General features: G+C 45.0%; 1 protein-coding gene across 2 annotated transcripts; it reads left to right on the top strand.

The window, feature by feature from the left end:
* Positions 1-5,682: 5,682 nt before the first annotated feature.
* LOC119804800 (polycomb group RING finger protein 6-like) lies at positions 5,683-9,426 on the top strand. 2 transcript variants are annotated; one of them, XM_038316491.1, is made up of 3 exons: positions 5,683-7,977; positions 8,785-8,871; positions 9,092-9,426. In XM_038316491.1, exon 1 carries the CDS (start codon positions 6,592-6,594, stop codon positions 7,471-7,473), a length of 882 nt encoding a protein of 293 aa, XP_038172419.1. In that variant the 5' UTR covers positions 5,683-6,591; the 3' UTR covers positions 7,474-7,977; positions 8,785-8,871; positions 9,092-9,426. The 2 variants fall into 2 exon arrangements, with proteins under 2 accessions (XP_038172419.1, XP_038172417.1); XM_038316489.1 differs by having other exon boundaries at positions 5,683-8,871.
* The last annotated feature ends 2,024 nt before the right edge of the window (positions 9,427-11,450 follow it).

The following is an 11,450-nucleotide window of genomic DNA, read 5'->3' as shown; positions in this document are numbered from 1 at the left end:
GACGGAAATGCAGCATTTCCATCTGGCCAGATATCCTAGCATAAGATTCCTGACTTCATAACGCTGCACTAATCCATGATTTTGAGTCTATCACTATGTGCATGCGGTTTGGGGAACCGCAAGATGGGCTTTTAAAAAGTAAGATATGCTTGCAGTACCCGGAAAAAAAAAATTTAGACACTTCTTGGCACGGTGCCAGAGCCAGTAGCAGTAGCAAGCATAATGAAGACTTGCCCAGGTTTAAAAAAAAAAAAAAAAAAAAAGTCGGGTAGGGCAGGGGTGGAGGAGGGGTGAGCCATCGGCCTGTGCACTGAAACTTCTACCACTGCTGCCTGCATACAGGAAGGAGCACTATTCAGGCAGGCAAGACAGGCCAGATCTCCTCCTAGGAGACACAGCAGCCATAAACAGAGTCTGAGCCAGAGCTGTGGCTGCCAGCTAGGCAACCCTGCTGGCTGCAGGACTCAGCACAGCAGCTTCCCCTCCTCCCTTAAAGGGGCCGCCTCCACAAGGAAGTGCACATCAAAGCTTTCACCAGCTCACCACAGGCAGCCCCAAACATACCAAGGTGCACATCCGGGGCTTTCCAAAGCCCATGGATGAAAAGTACAAAGGGCACTTGAGACCTTCCTAAAAAGCACAGTTCCCCATACCGAGAGTAGAGCTCAGCATAGTGGGATGTCTGTAATCCTGCTACTGGGGACCTGATGCAGGAGAATCTCCAGTCCAAATTCAGCCTGAGTAACAAGGTGAGTGAGAGCCTGTCTCAAAGCAAACTTCAGCATAGACCAGCAGGGCTCTCGCTTCTGAAGAGACCCAGAAATGCACACAGGCCGAACACTGAGAGATGCTCCTCCCTAGACTGGGCTGTCCCCAGACAGCTCACACCTAGGAAATGGCTCAGAAGGGAAGTCCTGTCCTCTGTGCAGAACAGCAGAGGCACCTGGCAAAGTTCATCCCTTGTGGGCGATGGGAACTTTGAGCACCGCGTGGATGCCAGGTTTGTTGGGCCTGAAGCTGTGAAATAGTTGGATCCCAATCCTCAGCAACTTCCTACAGACCCTGAAAAAAGCTCGGAAGGATGGCCAGACAGCTGCCCTGATGACCAGAGGCCGACTCACATGTGTGGACCTGGACCCTGTGCCTCTATAAGACAGTGTGGAAAATATCTACAAGTATGGATCGCTATTACCTGAGGTCAAGCTGTACACTCTGGGTGCATGAAGGGTCGCTCTCAGCGAATTCCATCAGATTTGACAGCAAGAGGGCACAAGGGACGAGTTGGAGACAGAAGTGAATAACAAGGAATGCTGGTCAGATGGTGACAATTCTTGAACCTTAAGGAAGTTCCACACGGAGGTTTTGAGGTTGGCTCTTTAGGAATGTCTGCAGGATCTTTTCAGAAGGAAAGCCAGAAACTGTTGGCAGAAAATTGTATATAAATATATATCAAGAAATTAGAAGACAGAGTTAGTAAAGAAATGAGGGCTGGGGGTGTAGTTCAATGCCAGAGGCTCCTAGCATGTAGAAGGTCCTGGAGTCCACCTCCACCTGCTTTGTGAGAACATGTGCACATGCACGCTCAGAAAGAAAGAAAGGAGAGGAGGACTTTTGGTTTTGTTTTGGGGTTTTTGGTTTTCCAAGACAGGGTTTTTCTGTGTGGTCTTAGCTGTCCTGAAACTTGCCCTGGAGACCAGGCTGACCTCAAACTCAAACACTGCCTGTCTCTACCTCTCAAGTGCTGGGATTAAATGTGTGAGCCACCACTGCTGCCCGGCTGAGAGAGGGTATTTTGTAGTGTGGTTGGAGGGAGAACTTGATGAAACTATGAAGCTCTGGTTTCTGAGGAATGAGAAAAAAAATCCCATCAGCTATAGTCAATGCATTGTACCTATTCTGTATTTTTTCTCGGTGTTATAAGACAAAGAGGGAAAACTTAAACTTACAATGCTGAGCAATTATACATTAAACTTGATACATTGGGGGAACTTAAGAAATCTCCCACTGAAGGAAAAACGAGAGAGAGAGTGGCTGGCGTGGAGCTCCATGAGTCAGAGAGACCCGTGGAGGCTCTGAAGAGTAATGCAGCTGAGCCCACAGAGCCCACAGTAGCTCCAGAACAACCTAAAACGGAAAAAAGGGTTTGTCTTACGGGAAGATGCATTTAAAAAGTAGACGCATGAAACTGGAAAGAAAAATGGCAAAACAGAGAGCCGTGAACAGCAGAGAATGACAAATCTACACCCATTGCCAAGGTGTCTCAGTCGGCAGACCGCAAGCACAAAAGTCATGCTTGCAGAAACAACTCAATACTGATTAGGGCAGGCCCTAGACCCACCAGCGGCGACTGCAGCATGTGCTGCTTACCCTGCTAGGAGTCAGAAAGCACGGGGCAACTGTGCAGCCCAAAGCGTACGAGCACATGTGTGCCCAGCTGCTGGCACATAGGACAGAGTGGTGCGTGGCAGCCTGGAGCTCCCTTGGAAACATGCCATTACTGAATAGGGCTGGCCCGAGCCCACCAGCCAGACCTTAGCATGTAGCTTCTGTGCCTGCATTCCATGCTGCTCAGGGTAATGGAGCTGCTACAAGCACAGACTCGAGTGTGGCAAGCCTGTCGGGACAGGCATTGAGGGCAGCGAAGTGTGCAGCAGCCAAGAGCTCGCAGGGAACCTTCACCTGGATGCCCTGCCTCCCTGCAACATCACCCTGACACTGGGCAACAGCAGGATGTCCAGACAAGTCTCAGCAACGGTCCAGTATTTGGTCTAGTGCTTCAGAAACCAGAAACCTTGAAACAGATCAAACACTGATTCTCATGAATACTGACATACTGCTGTTTGGGCAAAATATTTATACTGTGTGACACACTGCAGTTTCCAATGCCATTAAGATGGAGGACTGGAGTGGTGAGTGAAACAGAGATAATTGCACCACAGACCATGCTGAAGTCTCTGGCATGTGTTGACTCCGGGAAGCCATGCAAATGTCTGTGGTCCATGCTGCTCACCAGAAACCATGGGGAAGTTCATAATATGTGCTCTCACTGACTGTCAAGGGCAAAAAAGCTACTTCTTCAGTGGTATCGATGAGATGACTGCAGACTCACAGTCGAGAAAGAGGGGCATGGAAAGCTTCTGTGACAACCCCTACTCCCTCCCCACCTCCACCCTCAAAAAGTAATAGCCTAGAGAGGAAACCATCGAAGAGAATTCTTAAAAAGTATAATAAGGATGCTGAAGTGTAGCTCTCCACAACTGAGGGCTTCTGACAGGGGTGTAAGTGGAGGAAGAACTCAGTTATCTTTAAGGGGCTGGACACAGGGTGTTTAACCTTGCTCCAGTGTATGCACTGTATAGGCAGTATATATACAGTATAGGCAAACACAAACTGGATTTGTGTTCTCTCTCTCTCTCTCTCTCTCTTTTTCTGAGACAGGGTTTTGCTGTAGCTTTGGAGCCTGTCCTGGAACTCACTCTGTAGACCAGGTTGGCCTCGAACTCACAGAGATCCGCCTGTCTCTGCCTCCTGAGTGCTGGGATTAAAGGTGTGTGCCACCACTGCCCGACTATGTTTTTGCTTTCTTTAGTTTTGTTTTTCTCTTCTTTTTTGGGGGAAAGCCACAAGGGTTAGGGGCAGATCTGGGAAGACTGAGAAATGAGTGTGATTGGGATGCATGATGTGAAATTTCTAAATAATCAATAAAAATATTATATTGGAAAAAAGTACTGAATGGACAAAAAAAAATAATCTCCCACTGAAACTAGTTAGTATAGCTAACATAAACATCCTGGAAATTAACCCTCATGTGTGTGGTCAAATAATTTTTAACTAGAATGCCAAGACAACTTAATGGGAAAAGAATACTTTCAAAAACAAAGGTTTTCAGCTAAGCAGCCTGTTCACATACAAAAGAGTGAGGCAGAGTCCTTATCTTCCATGATATAAAAAATGAACTCAGCCAGGCGGTGGTGGCACACACCTTTAATCCCAGCACTTGGGAATCAGAGGCAGGTGAATCTCTGTAAATTCAAGGTCAGCATGGTCTACAAAAGCTAGTTCCAGAACAGGATACAAAGCTACAGGGAAACCCTGTCTCACAAAAAAGAAAAAACAAAAAACTCAAGGGCCAGGGAAATGGCTTGGTAGGTGAAGTGCTGGAGAAGCACAGGACTTGGATCCAGATCTCTAGAATCCACATAAGAGCACATTGGCACACATCTGGCATATCATTGCTGGGGAGGCAGAGATAAGTGGATCCCAGAGTCAATAGCCAACCAGCGCCACTGGACCTGCGAGCTTCGGGTTCAGTGATGGACCTTGTCTCAAAAAATAAGGTGGAATGTGATGAATGAGGAAGATATCTGATATCAATCTCTAGTGCACACAAACAGCGAAGCACACACAGACATCACACACACACACACACACACACACAGTGTCAAATACAAGGAACTAAAAATGCATCAAAAACTAAAATAGACCAGTTAAGACCATAAATGTTAACAAGTAAATACTAGAGGAACTTCTTTACATTATAGTTGGGGATGATTTCTTAGATACAATATCAAGTCAGAGAGCAAAACTAAAAGTTCACAGAAGCCAGAGACCAACAATTTAAGGTCATCTTTAATTTGATCTTTGACTACATTAAGCCCTGTCCCTAAAAACAAAATTTCTGTACATCAAAGGACACAAAGCAGCTGTGTTTGGTGGTGCACATCATTTTGGCTTTTTTTTTTTTTTTTTTTTTTTTTGGTTTTTCGAGACAGGGTTTCCCTGTAGTTTCTAGAGCCTGTCCTGGAACTAGCTCTTGTAGACCAGGCTGGCCTCGAACTCAGAGATCAGCCTGCCTCTGCCTCCTGAGTGCTAGGATTAAAGGCGTGCGCCACCACCGCCCGGCTTGTGGTGCACATCTTTAATCCCATCATCCTGGACATAGAAGACTGCCTAGTAGTTCCAGCTCAGCCAGGGCTACATTTCCAGACTCTGTCTCAAAACCAAACAGGAACACAATTAAGATAACGAAAAATGAAACCTACACATTGAGACAAAGTATTTGGTAGACATATTAATGATGATTAATAACAAAAGTAAATGCCTACAAATCAGTGAAAAGAGCTCTGATTAAAGAAATAAGGTTGTGTGTGGTGGCACATACCTGTTGATCCTAAAGCACTGGAGGGTGAGGCGTGTGAACCTTAAGTTTAAGGCCAGCCTGGGCTGCAGAGCAAAACATTCTCTCAAAAAATGAAAAATAAAAGACTTATGTAGGCAGTCCTCAAACAGCAATTAGCTTTTCATATTGTGGCAATATATCATTCTTCAAAATAAATAAATTTACAGGTTTCAAAACAGGAATATCATATTTCCTAACAAAAATAATCTTGGATAAATGTGATTCACCAGAGGAGCATATTTGGGGCTCAATTAGAAATGATCATATTTTTATATTTTTATTAAAAAAAATTTACGCTTCCTCTCCTCCTCCCATTGCCCTCCCGTTCCCCCACTCCCCTCCTCCCTCCCCATCATTTTTTTTATTGTGTGTGTCTGTGTGTTTTAAATGAGCTATGTATTTATTTACTTATTTATTTATGGGTGAGAGGGATTCAAGACAGGATCTCTCTGTGCAATAGCTCTGGTTGTCCTGGAACTTGCCTTGTGTCCAGACTAGCCTTGAACTCGGAGATCCACCTGCTTCTGCCTCCCAAGTGCTGGGATTAAAGGCGGCAAGCGCAACCACCACCTGGCAAGATTTATCTATTTATTTATTTATATACATACATTGGTGTTTCGCCTGCATCCATGTCTGTGGGAAAGTTGTGGAATTAGAGTTACAGCTGTAAGCTGTCCTGTGGGTGCTGGGAATTAAACTCAGGTCCTCTAAAAGAGCAGCCAGTGCTCTTAACCACTGAACCATCTCTTCAGCCGGGGAAAATCATTATTATTCCTAATACAACATCACTTGAGATCCAGCTCAGTGTTGAGTGCATAAATTAAGGCAAACAGAATCTTAGGCAGGAATACGGTTTCTGTGTGCTTTTTTTAAATTTATTATTCTCTCATACAATACATCCAGGCCGCAGCTTCTACTCCCTTCACTCCTCCCAGTGCCCCTCCCAATCCCCCCCCCCCCAAGTACACGCACACGTACACCTCCCCTCTGTGAAGCAAGAAGCCTTGGGAAAGGCTGGCGCTGGTCCTGAGCATCGCAACTTGTGATTGGCTTAGACATTTCTCCATTGGCTCGCTTACCCCGTGCTCGGCTTCTTCTCCTTCCTTTGCCCAGCGGCTTGCGGGTTAGCGTCCGTGCGCCTCTCTGCTCTGCTTGCTTCCTCTCTGCCCTTTTATTCTTAGCACGGGACATGTTGTCATCCTTAATCTGCTCTGTTCTCCCTGGCTTTGTGCTCAGCCTCCCGAGTCTCTAAGTCTCGCGGTCATCTCCTCGAGATCCTCCGAGATCTCATCTGGACCAACGGTCTAGCCTTGCATCTCGGTCGCCTCGCCTCATCTCGGTCTCACCTTCCTGTGTGGTTTCGCGTCCTGGTTTGTCTCTAATCTACAGGTTTGTGCTCTGCCCAATCAGCCATGGAAGGTGACCGAGTGGTCCCAGAGGGAAGCCTGGATGCTGCCGGAGTGGAGGGAGCAGAGGCCTTGACACCCCCACTCCAGGCCTCAACTCCAGTAACTGCCACAGCGCACTCAGTTGCCAGGCAGGGCCCTTTGACACGGAGGGAGACAAGGCCTCAAGGCTCCTCAGGATCCAGGCTTCCTAACCTGGAGTGGGAGGGTGCCAACCAGGAGGAGCATCTCGTTCCTCTCTCGCAGCTGACTCCACACATCTCCTGTTACATTTGCAAAGGCTACTTAATAGATGCAGCAACCATCACAGAATGTCTCCATAGCTTCTGTAAAAGCTGCATCATAAAACATTTTGAACATAGCAACAGATGTCCAAAGTGCGACATTGTAGTGCATGAGGCCAAACCTCTTAATAGCCTGAGGTTGGATCCACAATTACAAAACATAGTGTACAAATTAGTGGCAGGTCTAGAGGAAAAAGAAGAAAAACGAAGGCATGAATTTTACAACCAAAACTGTCCGCAGCCTGGCCCTTCAAGCGAAGGGAACACTAAGGGAGTTGTAGGATCCTGTGTTAGTTCACGTGAACCTGATATATCTTTAGTCCTGGAGTCTATGGACACTAATGCAGACATTGAACATTATAAACCACTACAGATGAAATTTGTGCGAGTCTCAGGAAATGCAACCATTGGACATGTAGAAAAATTTCTCAAAAGAAAAATGGACCTTGCTGCAGCGTATCGGGTAGATATCATGTGCGGTGGGCAATTGCTGAAGGACTTTCAAACTCTGCAAGAAGTCCAGTGTACAGTAGGGGATGCTGGGATGCAGGACGGTCTGCTAGTCCTTTATTACAGTGTTGTGCTTTCTCCTCCCAACGCCTGACTCACTAGGGGTGATATGAAGGGGCAGGAAGTAAGAAGGCCTCTGTAGAACTGCATCTTACTGAAGAGTTCCAGAAAACATGGAATCCCTAGAATTTGTACTGTTTCTGACACACCTGTTTCCTGCACCCGGAATCCTAGCATTTAAGGCACAGCTTGGAACTATGGGATACAAAAAATACTTTTTAAATTCCTTGGGATTCCAAGAACTGTGATGTTGAATGTTGCATCTCATCTTTGAGATAAGTTCTTGACCGTTTCCTCTTTGGTTGAGTCTGTTCTCCTTCAGGTTGTTTGAAATTCCGCTGTTTGTGATGACTTCCAGTGATCGTCTTTTTGGAAAACAGCACACTAGAGATTCAAGGCCTGTCTTCCTTAAGTTGTAGAGTAAACTCACAAAGACTATATTTGTTTTTGCTACTTTTGCATATTGTCGTAATATTTTGAAGTTACTTGTTTTTGTAACTGACAGCACTCCTGAAGAGATGTTACTCGGTTCTAAAAGGTAAGAGTTACTATATTAGTGGAAGAAACCGTCTCTAGTAGGGTGTATAATTGAAACCAAAACCTTCAGTATAGTAAGACATCTTAATATGTCTTAAAATAAGAGGTGTTCTTCTTGACTTATACATACATAAATTATTAAATATATATTAAACTAAATATATATGTTGCACACACACACACCATAGTTGTTATCTGTGCTGCCGGTGTAGCGTGACATCAGGCAAAGATCCCCGTAGAACGATTGCTGACACCTTGTGATGGTAATGGTGCCACTTATGAAATAGAAAAATTTAGTTTAACTTCAGATGTTTATAGGATACTTACCTGTTTCTTCAGCAAGTCACTTTTACTGATTTAATGTTTGCTGTCTGTTTTCCTATTATTTTGTCACTGGAATTAAAAAATAAGGTTGTTTGTAAGTTTACTTTAATGTAGAGACTTCAATTTTAAATAGTCTTTTTATCTCCCCCCCCCCCCAATTCATATCCTGATGCTTTCTAAAAGATACCTTACAGGCTCTGTCTCACAGAAGGAACATTTTAAAGTCTGTATTGGAAATTTTAAACATTGGACAAAGAGTGGTAATTGTAAAGAACTTGTGAACTCGCTGGGCACGGTGGCGCATGCCTGTAAATCTCCAAATTTGGGAAAGGAGAGTGGAGGATCAGGAGTTCAAAGTCTCCTTCAGGCAGCACTATTGGGAGATGCTGAAAACTTTAAAAAAGGCTGGGAGTGGGGCGGGAGCATTAGGAGTGTGAGTTTGAAAGTCGATTGTGATACCCTGTTCTCTTCTTTTTGCCACGAGTTGAATGCTCCCTTTCATCCTGTGCTACCTCACCACAGTCCCAAATCAACAGGAACAAGCAACCAATGGATTGAAACTACGGAAACTGTGAGCCAAATGAACTTTTTCGCTTTTTAGGTTGATTATATCAGGTATTTGTTCTAATAGTAGACAGCTAACTAACACTATAGTCTTCCATTTGCAGTTGATACTGAGGTACTAGCTAGTGAATTGTAGTGGATTATTATAATTGCATGTTGTAGTTTCCATTTTAATACAAATTGGATTAGTAATGGTGGCGACATTTTCTATTACTGCCTCCTTCCAGGTTTTCAGTGTGATGCACTCAGATTGGTACAGCACCCTGATGTCTACCTCTCTATGGGACAGCTCACAAGCACCTGGCTCACAAGAAGACCTCCATAGCTGGCATCCACTGTGCAGACAGGCCACAAGAAGGACCTCTTGCTTACAGCATGACTCCATGGAACTTTGGCACCGATGCCTGTCTAGTTGTTTTTGCTGTTTGGGTTTTCATTTGTTTCAGTTGTCTTGTCTTGTTCCCTGCCCACTGGTTGAGCAGGTGAGTGTGTATTATACAGGCCTGCGGTTGTTGTCTTTTCTCTTAAATTTAAAGTCATACAAACTGATTCTGTAACTTCATGCATGTGTCATGTTTCTTTGTGTTGGTTTTGTACTGTCCCTCGTGTGTCATGTTGGACTGGCACACTGCAGAGAAAGTTTCTGGGTAAAGGCTTTCATAGGTAGTGGCTATCCCGTAAAACTAAAGGGGAACCGAGTTGGTCAAGAGTCATAAGGGTATCTTCCCCAGCCACGGATTCTGGAACTCCATCAAGACAGGGCTCCAGGGAGACACCTCAAGTTCAAGTTAGAGGAAAAGAAATACTCAGCATATCATGGAGGTGTATGACCCTGACTTGAGAGGCATAACAAGATATGCTCAGACTCATTTTGCTTGCTATCTGGCCCTCCCACCTGGCTAAGACCATTTGGGAAGGTTCTGGGACTTGCTTATGTGTTGTCCACTGTTGCTGCCTGTCTTGGTCAAATCTTACCCGCTCCCCAGCTAAACTGCATAGGTATGAAAAGGTCTGAATTCTTCCCAGAACCCAAGAATTTCCAGTGTTCATATCCCATTGAAGGTGTCCACATGGTACTACTGGTCATTTTGAAATGCAGCTACTAGTAGAATTAAATTGAGTCTACTCTCAAGGCTCCGTCTGAGCTCCAGTGGCTTGTTCCAGTGAGGCAGAGGGGAAAGGGTTAAGCTCCAGTAAACAGCTGTCAGGTAGATACTGGGTAGGTGCAAAGACTAGCAGATTCCAAGAGAGAGACTCATATTCTGACTGCGAGACTGTAGATGAGGCTGGAATTTTCAGCCTGGCAAAATAGGAGTGTTTCATTCACTAGGGAGATAAGAATCCTCAGCAGCCACAGTGGCACTGGCTTCCCTTGCCCCTGTGTCTCTTCACCTATCCACCTACAACTTCTAAGGAAAAGTGACAAAAAGACATAATGCTTCCTATTAAAAGGCAGAAACATCTCATCCTCACCCCTGCCCCTGGGAGCCTGAGGGTACAGAATGGAAAAGGCCTGGCCAGTGCCCCTGTTCACTGCAGGGTGCTCGGGAGCTCTAGGGACCTTGCACAGGGATCCTGCCCTCCTTGCTTTAGGGACACTTGATCTAAACCAGACAGGACCCACTGGGTCCCGCTGGAGAAGGCAGTGGCTGCCCAACATTGGATACCATGGGACCCACAAATGGAGACCACCACCCACTGGAGAAGTCCCTGGAAACTCTGGGAAGTTGTCAGGTGAGCATTCCAAGACAGAGGAAATATTCTTTAAATCCACCTAAATGCAAAAGCTACTCTAGATATTTTGCCTTAAAAGGATGGGGAAGGGAATAGTGTTTTTTTTTTTATTTTGTCCTTTGGGAGGAAGGGTCACAAGAAGGCTCTGGCCTGCAGGAACCAGGAAACTTTCTCTCCTGCATTTCCTCTTAGAAACCAGGAAGATCAAGGAAAACCTGCAACTCTAAGGGTAAAAGTCAGGAGTGGAGGATGGGGAACACACAAACAACTTATATCACCTGTGACCCTAAAGGAAATAATAGCAAAAAAAAATTTGCTGCTATTGTGGCCTCATGCCCAAGGGCAAAAGGGAATTCTGGGGGCTGGAGCTCTAGCTGCTTTTCCAAAGGACCAAGGTTCAATTTTAAGCACCCACATGGCAGCCCACAGCTGTCTGTAACTCCAGTTCCAGGGAATCTGAATCTTCACACAGACACATGTAGGCAAAAAACAGATGTACATTTTCAAAAAAAATCTTTAATGAATTCTGAACTTTAATTAAACACCACATGTGGGGTGCACAGCATTCTTCCAGATTACTTACCATTTGTAAGCAAACACTATGAGGGACAACGGGGAAGCTGAAATCATTATAAGTACACAACATTTTAATACCTAGTACCTGATAGATATACTCATGCATCCATAAAATAGAAGTAAATTTTCATAGAGGTACATACTTGGATTCAAGTTGGTTTGCATACTTACTGATTTTAAATTTGAAGAGCCCAATCAAATGACCTGCAGTTTAATTCAGATTTGGCTGAAACTTGGGGCTCACATACACTTCAGTTTAGTAACACGAGCCCTAAC

This window comes from Arvicola amphibius, chromosome X, assembly GCF_903992535.2.
Source record: "Arvicola amphibius chromosome X, mArvAmp1.2, whole genome shotgun sequence".
Lineage (NCBI taxonomy): Eukaryota > Metazoa > Chordata > Mammalia > Rodentia > Cricetidae > Arvicola > Arvicola amphibius.
Note: the sequence above shows the minus strand (reverse complement) of the source record. Positions and strands in the feature narration are given on the sequence as shown.

Bases quoted from the DNA above. Each gene is read 5' to 3' on its own strand.
- LOC119804800 (XM_038316491.1), top strand. From the start codon at position 6,592: ATGGAAGGTGACCGAGTGGTCCCAGAGGGAAGCCTGGATGCTGCCGGA.